The sequence below is a fragment of the Leucopleurus acutus genome, assembly GCF_964270905.1.
Source record: "Leucopleurus acutus genome assembly, chromosome: 4".
NCBI lineage: Eukaryota > Metazoa > Chordata > Mammalia > Artiodactyla > Delphinidae > Leucopleurus > Leucopleurus acutus.
In genome coordinates, this window is record NC_139146.1 from 129,087,627 (window position 1) to 129,107,802 (window position 20,176).

A 20,176-nucleotide genomic window follows, 5' to 3' on the forward strand; every position below is an offset into this window, starting at 1 on the left:
CTTGAAACCCGTGTCCCCTGCATTGACAGGCAGATTCTTAACCACTGTACCACCAGGGAAGCCCCGCCCTTTGGTTTTGATTCTTAACGTTTTGCTCTTTCATCAGTGATCTTTAAGATCTCATATTTCAGCTTAAGATAAATTAAATGTAAGAAAGTTTCATTAATTTATGAATGGCGATGCTTTAGATTCACTTTCCCTTGTTCATAACATATGGAATTTTTTATACTGATAAATTGGCATTCTTTTAAATTTACTGATGAATAGAGAAAGCTTAGATAAAAGTGTCATGACAAAAAAGTATGACATTCATCTAATTCAAATCAAAGAAAATGAATGCAGCATAAAAACATAAAGTGCTCTAACGGTGACAATATATTAAAAGTACAACATTTAGAAATTGGTCATTTACACTGGGTTATAGATTATTTGACCACCACTTTGAACTCACGTTTGATAACCCCATGCTGAAAACCTCATATGACTGGTCAGTGGCCCATGAGAGCTAAGTTTGCATTTTAATAAATGCATAATATTCACAATGGAAGGAAATCTTGATTATCTGTCACCATTGTTTTTAGCCTGTGAATTCTTTGTTCATGTGAAGATTATGAAGTGTATTTTTACCTTGGTGATAAATTTAGTTACATAATAATGCAGGTACTGGGCAAAGGGAAAGGATTAGGCTATTTTTACCCATACTTGCAAATACTTCTTAATAATTGACTTCAAAAATGAGGTCTTCTATTCTGGTTTAATAACCCAGGGTCACTAGTAAAGCTTTATTAGCCATCTAACTCTCTCTTGATACACTTAGGACTGGTCCTCAACTTAACAATTTATATACGAGCCCTTTTTAAGTAGTAAGTCGGTGCTGGGGATTTGTGTTGAGGACAGGCCCATTAGGAAGAAATTCACACTTCCAAAATTCCTAGAAGCTCAATTTCTCATCATTTGCTGTAAAGTACATTTACTTGTGTACTGTGTACATGACTGAGATTAATAATAATTTTAGAAAGGAACAACTGCGATGATAGATGTTTTTTCTTTTTATCACACCTACCTATAATGTAAAGCTGACAACTTTATGTCTGTTTCCTAATTCTAAGAATGATCTGCCACCAAGTGTCCTGTTAGTACTAATGTGCTATTATACATTCTTGGGGGTTGTGGGAGAAAAAAATCACACACATGGGATTAGAGTTGGCAAATGCTGAATAATAATTATTCCTTATACTTTTTTGTATTTCCAAAATTTCCTATCATGAACATATAATGCTTTTATTTATTTTTTTAATATTTAAAAAAAATTTTATTGGAGTATAGTTGATTAACAATGTTGTGTTAGTTTCAGGTGTACAGTAAAGTGAATCAGTTATACATCTATATATATATCTTCACTCTTTTTTAGCTTCTTTACACATATAGTTCATTACACAGTAAGAAATAATATTTTTTCACAGTAAAAGTATATCCCAAACATTTCATAGAATATGCTTATACTAAAAAATTGTTATTTTTTTAAACATCTTTATCGGAGTACAATTGCTTTACAATGGTGTGTTATTTTCTGCTTTATAACAAAGTGAATGTTATACATATATATATATGTCCCCATATCTCTTCCCTCTTGCATCTCCCTCCCTCCCACCCTCCCTATCCCACCCCTCTAGGTGGTCACAAAGCACAGAGCTGATATCCCTGTGCTTTGCGGCCGCTACCAACTAGCTATCTATTTTAAGTTTGGTAGTATATATATGTCCATGCCACTCTCTCACTTTGTCCCAGCTTACCCTTCCCCCTCCCCATATCCTCAAGTCCATTCTCTAGTAGGTCGGTGTCTTTATTCCTGTCTTGCCCCTAGGTTCTTCATGACCTTTTTTTTTTTTAGATTCCGTATATATGTGTCAGCATATGGTATTTGTTTTTCTCTTTCTGACTTACTTCACTCTGTATGACAGACTCTGAGTCCATCCACCTCACTACAAATAACTCAATTTCGTTTCGTTTTATGGCTGAGTAATATTCCTTTGTATATATGTGTCACATTTTCTTTATCCATTCATCTATTGATGGACACTTAGGTCAATTTTGTTTATCTTCTCAAAGAACCAGCTTTTAGTTGTATTGATCTTTTCTATTGTTTCCTTCATTTCTTTTTCATTTATTTCTGATCTGAAATTTATGATTTCTTTCCTTCTGCTATCTTTGGGGTTTCTTTGTTCTTCTTTCTCTAATTGCTTTTGGTGTAAGGTTGGTTGTTTATTTGAGATGTTTCTTGTTTCTTAAGGTAGGATTCTATTGCTATAAACTTCCCTCTTAGAACTGCTTTTGCTCTATCCCATAGGTTTTGGGTCGTCGTGTTTTCATTGTCATTTGTTTCTAGGTATTTTTTGATTTCCTCTTTGATTTCTTCAGTGATCTCTTGGTTATTAAATAGTGTATTGTTTAGCCTCCATGTGTTTGTATTTTTCACATATTGTTTCCTGTAATTGATACCTAGTCTCATAGTGTTGTGGTCAGAAAAGATACTTGATACGATTTCAATTTTCTTAAATTTACCAAGGCTTGATTTGTGACCCGAGATATGATCCATCCTGGAGAATGTTCCATGAGTACTTGAAAAGAAAGTGTACTCTGTTGTTTTTGGATGGAATGTCCTATAAATATCAATTAAGTCCATCTTGTTTAATGTATCATTTAAAGCCTGTGTTTCTGTATTTATTTTCATTTTGGATGATCTGTCCATTGGTGAAAGTAGGGTGTTAAAGACTCCTAGTATGATTGTGTTAATGTAGATTTCCCATTTTATGTCTGTTAGTATTTGCCTTATGTATTGAGCTGCTCCTGTGTTGGGTGCATAAATATTTACAATTGTTATATCTTCTTCTTGGATTGATCCCTTGATCATTATGTAGTGTCCTTCTTTGTCTCTTGTAATAAATAGTCTTTGTCTTAAAAGCTATTTTGTCTGATATGAGAATTGCTACTCCAGCTTTCTTTTGATTTCCATTTGCATGGAATATCTTTTTCCATCCCCTCACTTTCAGTCTGTATGTGTCCCTAGGTCTCAAGTCAGTCTCTTGTAGACAGCATATATATGGGTCTTGTTTTTGTATCCATTCAGCCAGTCTATGTCTTTTGGTTGGAGCATTTAATTCATTTACATTTAAGGTAATTATCAGTATGTATGTTCCTATAACCATTTACTTATTGTTTTGGGCTTGTTATTGTAGGTCTTTTCCTTCTCTTGTGTTTCCTGCCTAGAGAAGTTCCTTTAGCTTTTTTTGTAAAGCTGGTTTGGTGGTGCTGAATTCTCTTAGCTTTTGCTTGTCTGTAAAGGTTTTAATTTCTCCATCAAATCTGAATGATATCCTTGCTGGGTAGAGTAATGTTGGTTGTAGGTTTTTTTTCCTTCATCACTTTAAGTATGTCCTGCCACTCCCTTCTGGCTTGCAGAGTTTCTGCTGAAAGATCAGCTGTTAACCTTATGGGGATCCCCTTGTGTGTTATATGTTGTTTATCCCTTCCTGCTTTTAATATTTTTTCTTTGTATTTAATTTTTGATAGTTTCATTAATATGTGTCTTGGCGTGTTTCTCCTTGGATTTATCCTTTATGGGACTCTCTGTGCTTCCTGGACTTGATTAACTATTTCCTTTCCCATATTAGGGAAGTTTTCAACTAGAATCTCTTCAAATATTTTCTCAGTCCCTTTCTTTTTCTCTTCTTCTTCTGGGACCCCTATCATTCGAATGTTCGTGCATTTAATGTTGTCCCAGAGGTCTCTGAGACTGTCCTCAATTCTTTTCATTCCTTTTTCTTTATTCTGCTCTGCAGTAGTTATTTCCACTATTTTATCTTCCAGGTCACTTATCCATTTTTCTGCCTCAGTTATTCTTCTATTAATCCCTTCTAAAAAATTTTTAATTTCATTTATTGTGTTGTTCATCACTGTTTGTTTGCTCTTTATTTCTTCTACATCCTTGTTAAACATTTCTTATATTTTCTCCATTCTATTTCCAAGATTTTGGATCATCTTTACTATCATCACTCTGAATTCTTTTTCCGGTAGACTGCCTATTTCCTCTTCATTTTTTAGGTTTGGTGGGTTTTTACCTTGCTTCTTCATCTGCTGTGTGTTTCTCTGCCTTCTCATTTTGCTTATCTTACTGTGTTTGGGGTCTCCTTTTTGCAGGCTGCAGGTTCGTAGTTCCCATTGTTTTTGGTGTCTGTCCTCAGTAGCTAAGGTTGGTTCAGCGGGTTGTGTAGGCTTCCTGGTGGAGGGGACTAGTGCCTGTGTTCTGGTGGATGGGGCTGGATCTTGTCTTTCTGGTGGGATGGTCTGCATCTGGTGGTGTGTTTTGAGGTGTCTGTGGCCTTATTATGATTTTAGGAAGCCTCTCTGCTAATGGATGGGGTTGCGTTCCTGTCTTGTGAGTTGTTTGGCATACGGTGTCCATCACTGTAGCTTTCTGGTCATTGAGTGGAGCTGGGTCTTGGCGTTGAGATGGAGATCTCTGGGAGATTTTCGCCATTTGATATTACGTGGAGCTGGGAGGTGTGTGTGGACCAGTGTCCTTCTGAATGTGTCTCTCCCATCTCAGAGGCACAGCCCTGACTCCTGGCTGGAGCACCAAGAGCCTGTCATCACACGGCTCAGAATAAAAGGGAGAAAAAAAAGAAAGAAAAAAAGAAAGGAAGAAGAAGATTTAAAAAATAAAGTAAAATAAAATAAAGTTATTAAAATAAAAAATAATCATTAATAATTTTTTAAGTAATAATAAAAAAAGCAAAGAGAGCAACCAAAGCAAAAAACAAATCCACCAATGATAACAAGTTCTAAAAACTTTCCAAAAAAAAACAAAAACAAAAACAAAAACGGAGAGACAGAACCCTAGGACAAATGATAAAAGCAAAGCTATACAGACAAAGTCACACACAGAAGCATACACATACACACTCACAAAAAGAGAAAAAGGAAAAAAATATATATATATTGTTGCTCCCAGCATCCATCTCCTCAATTTGGGATGATTCGTTGTCTATTCAGGTATTCCACAGATGCAGGGTACATCAAGTTGATTGTGGAGATTTAATCCACTGCTCCTGAAGCTGCTGGGAGAGATTTCCCTTTCTCTTTTGTGTTCGCACAGTTCCTGGGGTTCAGTTTGGATTGGCCACGCCTCTGTGTCTGGGTCGCCTGAGGGCATCTGTTCTTCGCTCAGACAGGACGGGGTTAAAGGAGCAGCTGATACGGGGGCTCTGGCTCACTCAGGCCAGGGGGAGGGAGGGGTACGGATGCAGGATGAGCCTGCGGCGGCAGAAGCCGGCATGACGTTGCACCAGCCTGAGGCGCCCCGTGCGTTCTCCCAGGGGAGTTGTCCCTGCATCACAGGACCCTGGCAGTGGCGGGCTGCACAGGCTCCCGGGAGGGGAGGTGGGGATAGTGACCTGCGCTTGCACACAGTCTTCTTGGTGGCGGCAGCAGCAGCCTTAGCGTCTCCTGCCTGTCTCTGAGGTCCGTGCTGATAGCCGCGGCTCGCTCCCGTCTTTGGAGCTGTTTAAGCGGCGCTCTTAATCCCCTCTCCTCGCGCACCATGAAACAAAGAGGGAAGAAAAAGTCTCTTACCTCTTCGGCAGCTCCAGATTTTTTCCCGAACTCCCTCCCGGCTAGCCGTGGTGCACTAACCCCTTCAGGCTGTGTTCACTCCACCAGTCCTCTCCCTGCGCTCCGACCGAAGCCCGAACCTCAGCTTCCGGCCCCCGCCTGCCCCGCGGGTGAGCAGACAAGCCTCTCGGGCTGGTGAGTGCTGGTTGGCACCGATCCTCTGTGTGGGAATCTCTCTGCTTTGCCCTCCGCACCCCTGTTGCTGTGCTCTCCTCCGCGGCTCTGAAGCTTCCCCCCTCCGCCACCCGCAGTCTCCGCCCGTGAAGGGGCTTCTAGTGTGTGGAAACCTTTCCTCCTTCACAGCTCCCTCCCACTGGTGCAGGTCCTATCCGTCCCTATCCTTTTGACTCTGTTTATTCTTTTTTCTTTTGCCCTACCCAGGTACGTGGGGAGTTTCTTGCCTTTTGGGAGGTCTGAGGTCTTCTGCCAGCATTCAGTAGGTGTTCTGTAGGAGTTGTTCCACGTGTAGATGTATTTCTGATGTATCTGTGGGGAGGAAGGTGATCTCCGCATCTTACTCTTCCACCGTCTTAAACTCCTCCTCCTGTAATGCTTTTAAAACCATAAAATAATGTTAAAATAATCATGGAACCAAAATATTTACCAAACAAAAGTATGTCTTTAGTATGATTCCATTTACAATGTTTTTTAAAATCCCTGTGATTCTTGAAGTACAAGTCTGGGGACCACTGCCTTAAATATTCAAATTCAGGGCCTGCAGTAGGGAAGCAGTGAGACCTGAATAATACAATCGGCCTGTGCAGGAGAGTGAGGGACAGGCATCTTTGGGTCCTCTGAACACTCACCATCTATTCTAAATATTAAGCATAATGAGCCTTGCTTATCTGAGAGGCAGGAGATAACTATAGGTGTCTAAGGAGGTCCCACTGTGGGGTTTTATTCTGGCTTCCATCCTTAGCAAACTAAGAGGGTTATAATCAGTTGATGAACTGTGGTTTTGACCTGAGGGGTTGTCAATAGTCTGTAGAAAATAAATTCTTGTGGAGAAGACTAACATCAGAAAACCATATGGAAAGAGCTATGAGTTCTTGTGAGAGAAACCATAGTGCTGACTATGCACGGACAGCTAAAGGATTTAGAAAGATTGGAAGAAGACTTCAAAGGGAGAGGCCACCAGAAAACTAGCAACCCCTGAAGGCGCTAACAGTCCCATGATACCAGGAACAGTGTGTTTAAAATGATATGGCATCCTCATTGAAAGGACCGACTTTCAAGTTAGAATTAAGATTATACTGGCCTCACCACTTACTGTGAGGCCATGAAAATGCTCTTTAACCTCTATATGCCTCAGTGTCTTGAGCTATGTTATGAGTATGCTAGTATTGAACTCATAGGATTGTCAGTAAGTCAAACATACGTGATTTTAGGATTAATTTAGCTAATGTACATAACCTGCTTAGCACACTGCCTGCTATATACTAAGCTCCCAATGAATACTATTAATTATTGTTGTATTTATTTGTTAATTAAAAAGCCTTTTATTGACCCTTTCCCAGTATCAGGCACATGGCTAGGTGCTAGGAGATTCAATGGTTAGCAAACAATCATGGACCTTGTCTGCCTGTAACTGATAGTCTTGTGAACGAGGCAGATCTCAAGTAATAATAGGAATAATATAATTACAAACTTCAGTAAGTGTAATGGAGGAAAAGTACAGAGAACAATAACTCTGAGATGATATAATGTGAAAGCTTGATCTAGTTGGTGAGAGTTAGAGGACACTTTGAGAAGAGACATGAAGGTGTTGTAGACGTTGATGAGGCAACGGAGGAAAGGGTTTGGGAGGAGAACATACCAGCTACACAGAACATCTTATGCAAAGCTTCTGAAGTAGGAGGATGCAAGATGTGATTCTGAAACTGAAAGAAAGCCAAGGTTGCTAGAGTAGAGATGGAAGAGGAGGCAGGGGCCAGAATGTTCAAAGTCTTTCAGGGCATAGTAAGGACTTGGCATTATTTTAAGAGCATCAGGAAGCCATTGAGTAGGAAAATGAACCAGGGAAACTGCTGAGTAGGAAAATGAACTAGGGAACTGCTGAATAGGAAAATGTATTAAAAATACTTTAAAAAATATTATTCTGGAGCTTCCCTGGTGGCGCAGTGGTTGAGAGTCCGCCTGCCGATGCAGGGGACACGGGTTTGTGCCCCGGTCCGGGAGGATCCCGCGTGCCGCGGAGCGGCTGGGCCCGTGAGCCGCTGAGCCTGTGCGTCCGGCAGCGGGAGAGGCCGCGGCAGTGGGAGGCCCGCGTACCGAAAAAAATATATATATATATATATTATTCTGGCTGCTGTTTAGAGGCAAGATCCAAAGGGCCAAGAAGACTGTTTAGGAGGCAAAAATGTTTGTATAAAAATAGATGATAGTTTTTCTAGGAGGGTGGCAGTGGGTAGTGCGGTGTCAAGATCTAGTTTTCTAGGTTGTGCCATTAAATAGGGGCTATTTACTGAGACAGGGAATCCTAGAAAAGGACAGACATTGGTGCCTATTTGTTAGCCAAGTGGAGTTGTCAATTAGGCAACTGGATATCATGATTTTGCCATATTTTGTTAACGCTAAGATGTATATTTTCATATTTTAATGTCTCTAAAATTGAGCTATATCTTATAATCAATGGTATGCCCTAGTTAAATTTCCAGTCTTTTATATTTCTTCGTGGTGTGTAAACTAACGGGGTCATCAACATCTATAATGTCTTAGATTCAACAAAATATGCTAATAATAGCAACAAGGAAGACCACCGTAACATCAGTTAGTAGCTCACAAGCACTAATTAACACAAAACTTCTGATCAGTATAGAACAGGAACCACTTACCCTTAGAATATCCAAAATAGTGTAGGAGTGACCAGAAAGAGCAACGACTTCAGGATGACTGTCCACTTTTCCACCCACCCATCCAGAAGACAAGTAAGATGGGGGACAAGACAGGAAACTGCCCTCATTATCTAAATAGGATAGAGGCTGTACCAGCATCTGTTAAATGAAGAGCATGATAATAATAGTAATAACACTTAAATAATGCTGGCCATAGACTAGGTGTTCTTCTAAAGACTTTATATCAGCTCATGACAACACTATTATGTGAACAGTTTTACTATGATACTGAGCTGGAAAGAGGTTAGCTAACTTGCTTCAGGTCACACAGATCATAAATGGCAGATCCAGGTTCACACCCAAGCAGTGGTCAGCTCTAAAGCCTCTGCTCTCAACCACTGCTGCTACCTCTAATGAAGATAATTAATTACTTGGTGACCTGGGAGCAATAGAGATTTATGGAACTATTGTGTGGGCTTTTGCCAGACCTAGACACATACATCTAAGATCTTCAGAGTTTTACTATGTACATGGCTTGGGGAAGAAGGCATAAGGAAGAGCTCTTATTCTTTTGAGTTCTGAGAACTGTATTATTACATCTAAATGTAATGTGGCAATATTGACTTAGTGACTTAGCAGTGTATCAAAAGGAAGGTGCTTTATAAATAACACATTATCAATATCAGCAACAAAAATTAAATTCCTGTTTTTATCTTGGGATGACATATGTAATAAAACAAAAAGAAGAGGACATGTTTTACAAGCCATATGTCTTCTAAAATGAAAAATGCTTACTTGTAATCAACTTTGATATTATGAAAGGAGGTACAATTATTCCAAAATCATTATGCCTTGTTTATATAAGCTCTAAGTCTCCATTTGTATTACCTGATGGCAAATGGTGGCATTAGCAAGATTCTGAGCTGAAAACCTTGAATGTGTGTCTGATACTATAGCTATCACGATATCACATTGTCATGGCAAGTTCAGCTTCCACAGACTTCATGTGTTTCTGCTTAAGTCTTCAATCAGGATAAGCCAGGAAGAGAAAGTGGCAGGTCTACATTCACCACTGCTTAGATTTTAGTGTAGGCATTTTATTTTTCCCCAAATGAAAACATTTGCCTTTATGGAAAATAAAATGATTTATTAAAACTGATAAGCATAGGACTTCCCTGGTGGCGCAGTGGTTGAGAGTCCGCCTGCCAATGCAGGGGCACGGGTTCATGACCCGGTCCGGGAAGATCCCACATGCCGCGGAGCGGCTGGGCCCATGAGCCATGGCCGCTGAGCCTGCGTGTCCAGAGCCTGTGCTCCGCAACAGGAGAGGCCACAACAGTGAGAGGCCTGTGTACCGCAAAAAAAAGAAACCCCAAAACTAATAAGCATAGCCCTATTAAATAACGTTACTAAACATCTTGTTTAAGCTAAAGGAATTAGAAAGATATAAATCTTGAAGAGGAGAGAAATCTAAGTGTAATTTGGTTCTTCACACTAAAAAGGCTGCTATTATTGCTAGATTTTTCTACTTTATTTTTTTTTCTTTATGGTTTTGAAGAGGGAAACTCTGATCTATTTTATTTCCTCACTTTGTATGTGATGGAAAACTTCAGGATTGTATTTAATTTCACTCTATGATTTCTCATAATGTAATTAATGCTGCATCCTCCTTCACAATTCATCCTCCTTCACAAAACGCTGTCGCCTTCACAACTTGAAGAGACCTCTACTGCCTGAGGATCTCCCTTGATCAACTTCTTGAAGAAGTATGATCAGAATGAAAAAGTAAAGCAGGGTTGACTCTTTAGCACTGCTTTGTAATAGTTCTGGCTTCCTTTCTTCTGTTGACAGATGAGAAAGGATTTAGAATTATTTAAATGAGATATATCTAATAACTGCATATCTGAGCACATATGAAGATGTCTGCTTTTTTAGTTAGAGGGGAATAATTTTGAACTTTTCCTTTTAAGAAGAGGCAGAAAACTTCCTAAGATGTTTATAATTGAAAGATGCAATAACTTTATTTCCTGGCTCTCTCATGGTTTTTATTAGTGTTGGAATAATACTAGATGAAAATTAAAACTAACACACTCATGTAGTACTTATAGACATGGTGCTATAAATTTTGATATATCTCTTATATCACTTAATCCTAACAATAACCCTATGATGTCAGTATTATCACCAGGAGATAAATGTGATTCATCTAATATTTCATAGCCTGTTAATGGTGGTTCAAGAATTAAAACCCAGGTCTGTTTGTATCAATCAGGATCCAGTTAGAAACTAAAACTACATGGTGACTTGAGAAGGAAAAGATTAATATAAAGAATTATTAACTATGATGGTGATTAAATAAGATTGTCTACGAAGGGTAAAAAAAAACCTAAAGAATTGAGAAGAGCAGATATAAGGAGTGGCGCTAACCCTCGGTCTGAGGCAGAGCACTTAAGGAAAGAACAAATTTTAAAGAGTGCCCCTTACCCTCTCCCTTTACCCTGGGATCCAGCTCTTCTTGAAGAGGACATAGCTGTGACCCAGTGAGTGGCAGAGACGTTTGCTGAGGTAGCATGCTAGTGGAACTCCCAGGGAAGCCACTCTCTGGGGTTCTGGGGAAACTTCCCATAAGGAGGTGTCTCAGTGTGGAACCCATTCAAGGGAAGTTGGTGCCTCACGGAACGTGCTAGCCAGCTCCTAGAGTGTGAGTCAGGGAAGCCCTGTGGGGTGCCAAGCAACATGGCCCAGAAGGTGCCCTGCACTGCTGCTGGTCACTATGCACAGTAGGAGCTATCAGACAAAAGCCCCCGGAACCAGGAAGAGCCTCTTTGTCCTCTAGTTTCCTACCTTACCCTCTATGAAGGATGCTTAAAAATTTCCCATATGGCAAGGGAGAAATATTCTAGTCTCACAAATAGGACAATGAAGGGTGGATTTAGGGTGAGGCAATAGATGGATACTACCCGCCAACAAATCTGCTTTCTTAATCATTTAATCATTATGTTGTGCTGCCTTATACTTACTGTACCACAAAATATGATATTTGAAAAAATAAAGGGGAAAAAAGGGAAGGAAGGTAGAGGTAGGAAGAAAAAGATAGACAATGTAACAGGATTATAAATGAAGATTTACATCAGTATCTCTCTTTTCTTTGAAATGTTTCTAGGTAGAGTCACTTTGAATTAATTGCTCAGGAGACTGCCTTATTAAATTTTAGGACATTGGCTTATCAACCAAAAACTGAAGACACAAACTGCAGGCCCAAGGGCCATAACCAAAGATTTTTCACTCTACAATTTAAATTATTTTTTAATCCCAGCTTTCTCATCTACTGGTTAATGCAGGTCATGTTCACTTGACAAACATTTGTTTGCAAATAAGAGCTTCTCCTCAGACAATCCAAATCCTAATTGCATCATTTACAGACTGTAAGATTTAGGCAAGTTATTTAATTTCTTTGGGCCTCCAGTTCCTCATGTAAAATGATGATAACAACAGTATCTACCTTACAGATGTGTTATGAATATTAAGTGTGTTAATATTCAAAAGCACTTGGGACCATTTCTTGCATATAGTAAGTGCTATATAAATATTTGTATAGATGTTATTATATTTTCTTAAAGACCATAGCCTAAGAATATGTATTCTTTCAGTAGTTCCAGTTTATGGAACTCTTCATTTAATCAACATTTTTGTCAGATTATTCTGATTTCATTGTTTAATGGCAATTAAAAAAATATGATTACGTTATAGTATGTATAATGTGAATGCTGTTAGTTGGTTATCTTACTTTTTTCTACAGCTATTAACAACAGTGCTTTAAACTGATAGTGTTTGAAGATTCTACTAGCAAGCCTGTACTCCTTAATTTTTGCTATGAATTATCTAAACGGTAAGATTTTTGGTGAAGTATTTTTGGCTAAAGAAAACTACGTTGTCAGCATAACCATTAGCATTCAAATTATTCAATAGTTTTAAATTTACATCCCTTAAAAGAAACACATTAGAAATTTTGTAAAAATGTCTAAAATTAAAAACAAATTAATGTTCTTTTTTTTTACAGAACACCATGCAAAATACTCTGATATCATCAAGAAGTCCAATGCAATTGAAATGTTATTTACACTCTACCCTCCTCAAGGTGCCCATGTGCGTACTAATATGAGGCTTAGGTCAACTTGGCTAAGACCCATAGTAAATGGGGAAGAAGGATATAAATATATAGGTAAGATGCTGAACCTTATAATTTCCTTTTATAATAAGGCAGAAATGACCTTGTACTTTATATAACCCTTATCCATCACTTAGATGATATAGGATGATAGGCCCTATAGAATATTCCCTTTCGTTCTTGAGTATTATGCTTGCAATTTAAAAAGTGGCTGATTTATACTTTGGTGACTCCATTAAAATAGTGGAAACACTGTGTTTATCCATTTATCTGATGATGGATATTTGGCTTGTTTTTTAGAAAAAGTGATACTACAAGGAAAGCTGCTACGAACATTCATGTACTGGACTGTATATAGACACATGTATGCATTTCTCTTGACTAAACTGTTTTCCAGCATGGTTAAACCATTTCATATTCCCCATCAGTAGAAATATGAGAGTTGCATTTGTTCCATGGCCATATCAATACTCAGTGTAATCAGTTTTTCTAATTTTAGCCATTCTAAGAGATAGCGTTGATATTCCATTGTGGTTTTAATTTGCATTTCTCTAGTAGACAATGATATACAGCATATTTTCATGTATTTGTCATTTGTGTATCTTCTTTGGTGAAATGTCTGTTCAAATTTTTGGCCAGTTTTATATTTTTTGCTGTTGTTTTAAGTGTTGAGAGTCCTTTAGATATTCTGAATATAAATTATTTAACATATATATGCTTCGCAAATATTTTCTCCCAGTCTGTGGCTTGTCTTTTCTTTCTCTTAATAATATCTTCTGAAGAGCAGAAGATTTTAATTTTGATGAAGTCCAGTTTACCACTGTATTCTTTTATGACTCACGCTTTTACTGTCATATCCAAGAAATATTGGTTAGACCTCTGGTCACAAAGTTTTCTTCTAGAAATATAGTTTTAAATTTTATATTTCAGTATATAATTTGTTTTGAGCTCTGTTTTGTACACGACTCAAGATTGAAGTTTTGTCTTTTTTCTAACATATTGATACCCAAATGTGCTAGCACTATTTGTTGAAAAGACTATCCTTCTATGAATTAACTTTGTATTTTGGAAAACCAGATAGTCCAAAGAAAATATATAGATGGCAAATAAGCACATGAAAAGATGATCAATATTATTAGTCATTAGGAAAATACAAATAAAAGCCATAATGTCATACCACTACTCATCTATTAGAATGACTAAAATAAAATTTAAAAATCTGACAATACCAAATCTGGCAAGAATGTAGAAAAACTGGAACATTCATACATTGCTGGTGGAAATACTAAATTGTACAACCCATTTCTAAAGATTTTGATACTTATAAATTAATATGCTCTAACCATAAAGCCTAGCCATCATACTCCTAGGTAATTTCCTAAGAGGATTGAAAGTATTTGTTTACACAAAAACCTATATATAAATATATGTAGCTGCTTAATCATAATTGCCAAGGGCTGGAAAAACACAAATGTTCTTCAACTGGTGAATGGATAATCAAAATTTGTTAACGTTTGTACGGTGAAATAGTATCCAGCAATAAAGAGGAATGAGATACTGATACAATAACATGGATGAATTTCAAATGCATCATGTTAAGTGAAAGAAGCCAAACTCAAAGGCTATATATTGATTCCATTTAAATGACACTTTGGAAAAGCAAGACTAGTAGGACAGAGTCAGCCCTGTGATTGTCAGGGGTTAATGCTGGTGGGAGGGTTTGACTACAGAGAGGTTGCATGAGGGAGTTCTTAGGGTGATGAAACTGTTCTGCATAGCTAAAACAAACTGTATGCCAAAAAGAATGAATTTTGCTGAAAGTAAAATTTTTAAAATAAACACAAAATAAAAAGAGAATAATTTAAGAATGGCAAACAAATCCAAAAATGATGCGCACTGCTATTAGTCATTAGGGAGATGTAAATTAAACACAGTAGGATACCACTACACACCTACCTTAAGGGCTAAATTAAAAAGTCAGAACACACCAAGTGCAGCAGCTGGAACACTAATATCCTGCCAATGCAAATGTAAAATTTTAAAATCACCATGCAAAATGGTTTGACATTTTCTTAAAAAGTTATAGATACACTTACTATATGACTCAGCCATACCACTCCTAGATATTTGTCCATGAAAAAGTATACGTACATACAGGAACTTGTACATGAATATTCATAGATTCTTTTTTTGTTAAAGACCCAAACTAGAAACAACTCAAATGCCCATCTACAGGTGAAAGGATAAACAAATTGTGATATATCCATGCAGAATACTACTCATCAATATAAAAGAACAAACTATTGACAGTATATAATACATATAACAAACAATGTGGCTGAATCTCACATGAATTATGCTGAAAAAGGTTAGACAAAAAAGAGTACAAGAGTATGATTCCATTTATATAAAAGTCTAGAAGTTGCAAACAAACTAGGCCTGTGACAGAATCAGATCCGTGGTTACCTGGGACAGAGGTGGGAAATAGAAGTGAGACCTGATGGATTACAAAATTTGAGGGATGCTGTCAATAGAAATGTTTATTAACTTGATTGTGGTGATAGGTGATGGTTCCATGGATGTAAACATATGTCAAAATTCATCAAATTATACACTTTAAGTACATGTAGTTTTTTATTTACACTTCAATAAAGCTGTAAAAATAAAGTTGAAGACATAAAGTTAAACAACCAAGATAGTTAAATTTGTATTTTGGGATTTTTTGAAAGATGACTTCTCTTTAAATACACATCTCCGGGCTTCCCTGGTGGCACAGTGGTTGAGAGTCCGCCTGCCGATGCAGGGGACGGGGGTTCGTGCCCCAGTCCGGGAAGATCCCACATGCCGCGGAGCGACTGGGCCCGTGAGCCATGGCCATTGAGCCTGCGTGTCCGGAGCCTGTGCTCCGAAACGGGAGAGGCCACAGCAGTGAGAGGCCCGTGTACCGCAAAAAAAAAAATACACATCTCCGCATTTACTTGGATTTCTATCTATCATTTTTAATCTCCTTTTATGGACATATTTCTTGTAGCTATTTGATATATGTGTAATTTATTTTGCCTTCTTAAATTTCCTACCCTGACTTCTCCTGATTTTCCTTAACTTATTTAGAATATGGACATTTATTACTCTTGTCAAAACTCAGTTGACAATGTTGAACCCATTCTCTGAGGTGTTTTATAAGATTATTATATAATGTAAAACCCAAATAAATCCTGATTTGAAAGAGGCTCCATATATATATATATATATATATATATATATATATATAAAATTAACATTTTTATTGCAGTATAATTGCTTTACAATGGTGTGTTAGTTTCTGCTTTATAACAAAATGAATCATTTATACATATACATATGTCCCCATATCTCTTCCCTCTTGCGTCTCCCTCCCTCCCATCCTCCCTATCCCACCCCTCTAGGTGGTCACAAAGCACCGAGCTGATCTCCCTGTGCTATGCAGCTGCTTCCCACTAGCTATCTATTTTATGTTTGGTAGTGTATATATGTCCATGCCATTCTCTCACTTTGTCCCAGCTTACCCTTCCCCCTCCCCATATCCTCAAGTCCATTCTCTACTAGGTCTGTGTCTTTATTCCCATCTTGCACCTAGGTTCTTCATGACCTTTTTTTTTTTTTCTTAGATTCCATATATATGTGTTAGCATACGGTATTTGTTTTTCTCTTTCTGACTTACTTCACTCTGTAGGACAGACTTTAGGTCCATCCACCTCACTACAAATAACTCAATTTCGTTTCGTTTTATAGCTGATTAATATTCCATTGTATATATGTGCCACATCTTCTTTATCCATTCATCTGTTGATGGACAGGTTGCTTCCATGTCCTGGCTATTGTAAATAGAGCTGCAATGAACATTGTGGTATATGACTTTTTTTGAATTATGGTTTTCTCAGAGAATATGTCCAGTAGTGGGATTGCTGGGTCTTATGGTAGTTCTATTTTTAGTTTTTTAAGGAACCTCCATACTGTTCTCCACAGTGGCTGTATCAGTTTACATTCCCACCAACAGTGCAAGAGGGTTCCCTTCTCTCCACGCCCTCTCCAGCATTTATTGCTTGTAGATTTTTTGATGATGGCCATTCTGACCGGTGTGAGATGATACCTCATTGTAGTTTTGATTTGCATTTCTCTAATGATTAATGATGTTGAGCATCCTTTCATGTGTTTGATGGCAATCTGTATATCTTCTTTGGAGAAATGTCTATTTAGGTCTTCTGCCCATTTTTGGATTAGGTTGTTTGTTCTTTTGGTATTGAGCTGCATGAGTTGCTTGCATGTTTTGGAAATTAATCCTTTGTCAGTTGCTTCCTTTGCAAATATTTTCTCCCATTCTGAGTGTTGTCTTTTCATCTTATTTATGGTTTCCTTTGCTGTGCAAAAGCTTTTAAGTTTCATTAGGTCCCATTTGTTTATTTTTGGTTTCATTTCCATTTCTCTAGGTGGTGGGTCAAAAAGGATCTTGCTGTGATTTATGTCATAGAGTGTTCTGCCTATGTTTTCCTCTAAGAGTTTGATAGTGTCTGGCCTTACATTTAGGTCTTTAATCCATTTTGAGTTTATTTTGGTGTATGGTGTTAGGGAATGTTCTAATTTCATACTTTTAAATGTAGCTGTCCAGTTTTCCCAGGACCACTCATTGAAGAGGCTGTCTTTTCTCCACTGTATATTCTTGCCTCCTTTATCAAACATAAGGTGACCATATGTGCATGGTTTATCTCTGGGCTTTCCATCCTCTTCCATTGATCTATATTTCTGTTTTTGTGTCTTGATTACTGTAACTTTGTCATATAGTCTGAAATCAGGGAGCCTGATTCCTCCAGCTCCATTTTTCTTTCTCAAGATTGCTTTGGCTGTTCAGAGTCTTTTGTGTTTCCATACAAATTGTGAAATTTTTTGTTCTAGTTCTGTGTAAAATGCCAGTGGTAGTTTGATGGGGATTGCATTGAATCTGTAGATTGCTTTGGGTAGTAGAGTCATTTTCACAATGTTGATTCTTCCAATCCAAGAACATGGTATATCTCTCCATCTAGTTGTATCATCTTTAATTTCTTTCATCAGTGTCTTATAATTTTCTGCATACAGGTCTTTTGTCTCCTTAGGTAGGTTTATTCCTAGATATTTTATTCTTTTTGTTGCAATGGTAAATGGGAGTGTTTCCTTAATTTCACTTTCAGATTTTTCATCATTAGTGTGTAGGAATGCTAGAGATTTCTGTGCATTAATTTTGTATCCTGCTACTTTACCAAATTCATTGATTATCTGTAGTAGTATTTTGGTAGCATCTTAAGGATTCTCTAGATATAGTATCATGTCAACTGCACACAGTGGCAGCATTACTTTTTCTTTTCCGATTTGGATTTCTTTTATTTCTTTTTCTTCTCTGATTGCTGTGGCTAAAACTTCCAAAACTATGTTGAATAATAGTGCTGAGAGTGGGCAACCTTGTCTTTTTCCTGATCTTAGTGGAAATGGTTTCAGTTTTTCACCATGGAGGACGATGTTGGCTGTAAGTTTGTCATATCAGGCCTTTATTATGTTGAGGAAAGTTACCTCTATGCCTAGTTTCTGGAGGGTTTTTATCACAAATAAGTGTTGAATTTTGTCGAAAGCTTTCTGTGCTTCTATTGAGATGATCATATGGTTTTCATTCTTCAATTTGTTAATATGGTATATGATATTAATTGATTTGCATATATTGAATAATCCTTGCATTCTTGGGATAAACCCCACTTGATCATTGTGTATGATCCTTTTAATGTGCTGTTGGATTCCGTTTGCTAGTATTTTGTTGAGGATCTTTGCAACTATGTTCATCATCGATATTTGCCTGTAGTTTTCTTTCTTTGTGATGTCTTTGTCTGGTTGTGGTATCAGGGTGATGGTAGCCTCGTAGAATGAGTTTGGGAGTGTTCCTCCCTCTGCTATATTTAGGAAGAGTTTGAGAAGGATAGGTGTTAGCTCTTCTCTAAATGTTTGACAGAATTCGCCTGTGAAGCCATCTGGTCCTGGGCTTTTGTTTGTTGGCAGATTTTTAATCACAGTTTCAATTTCAGTGCTGGTGATTGCACTGTTCATATTTTCTATTTCTTCCTGGTTCACTCATGGAAGGTTGTGCATTTCTAAGAATTTGTCCATTTCTTCCAGGTTGTCCATTTTATTGGCATAGAGTTGCTTGTAGTAATCTCTCATGACCGTTTGTACTTCTGCAGTGTCAGTTATTACTTCTCCTTTTTCATTTCTAATTTTATTGATTTGAGTCTTCTCCCTTTTTTTCATGAACAGTCTGCCTAATGGTTTATCAATTTTGTTTATCTACTCAAAGAACCAGCTTTTAGTTTTATTGATCTTTGCTATCGTTTCCTTCATTTCTTTTTCATTTATTTCTGATCTGATCTTTATGATTTCTTTCCTTCTGCTGACTTTAGGGGTTTTTTTGTTCTTCTTTCTCTAATTGTGTTAGGTGTAAGGTTAGGTTGCTTATTTGAGATGTTTCTTGTTTCTTGAGGTAGGATTGTTTGCTATAAACTTCCCTCTTAGAATTCCTTTTGCTGCATCCCAAAGGTTTTGGGTCATCGTGTTTCCATTGTCATTTGTTTCTAGGTATTTTTTGATTTCCTCTTTGATTTCTTCAGTGATCTCTTGGTTATTAAGTAGTGTATTGTTTAGCCTCCGTATGTTTGTATTGTTTGCAGATCTTTTCCTGTAAATGGTGCCTAGTCTCGTAGCGTTGTGGTCAGAAAAGATACTTGATACGACTTCAATTTTCTTAAATTTACCAAGGCTTGATTTGTGACTCAAGATATATTCTATCCTGGAGAATGTTCCATGAGAACTTGAGAAGAATGTGTACTCTGTTGTTTGGATGGAATGTCCTATAAATATCAATTAAGTCCATCTTGTTTAATGTATCACTTAAAGCTTGTGTTTCCTTATTTATTTTCATTTTGGATGATCTGTCCATTGGTGAAAGTGGGGTGTTAAAGTCCCCTACTATGATTGTGTTACTGTCAGTTTCCCATTTTATGCCTGTTAGCATTTGCCTTATGTATTGAGGTGCTCCTATGTTGGGTGCATAAATATTTACAATTGTTATATCTTCTTCTTGGATTAATCCCTTGATCATTATGTAGTGTCCTTCTTTGTCTCTTGTAATAGTCTTTGTTTTAAAGTCTATTTTGTCTGATATGAGAATTGCTACTCCAGCATTCTTTTGATTTCCATTTGCATGGAATATCTTTCTCCATCCCTTCACTTTCAGTCTGTATGTGTCCCTAGGTCTCAAGTCAGTCTCTTGTAGACAGCATATATATGGGTCTTGTTTTTCTATCCATTCAGCCAGTCTATGTCTTTTGGTTGGAGCATTTAATCCATTTACATTTAAGGTAATTATCGGTATGTATGTTCCTATTACCATTTTCTTAACTGTATTGGGTTTGTTATTGTAGGTCTTTTCCTTCTCTTGTGTTTCCTGCCTAGA

General features: G+C 37.5%; 1 protein-coding gene across 1 annotated transcript in view; it reads left to right on the plus strand.

The window, feature by feature from the left end:
- Positions 1–20,176, plus strand: part of IQCM (IQ motif containing M) — a gene marked incomplete at both ends in the record, with an annotated part of 348,083 nt that overhangs the window by 265,131 nt on the left and 62,776 nt on the right. Inside the window, one exon of the mRNA XM_082838169.1 lies at positions 12,565–12,726. Coding sequence (XP_082694295.1) covers positions 12,565–12,726 — 162 coding nt within the window. The remainder of the gene's footprint in view (positions 1–12,564; positions 12,727–20,176) is intronic.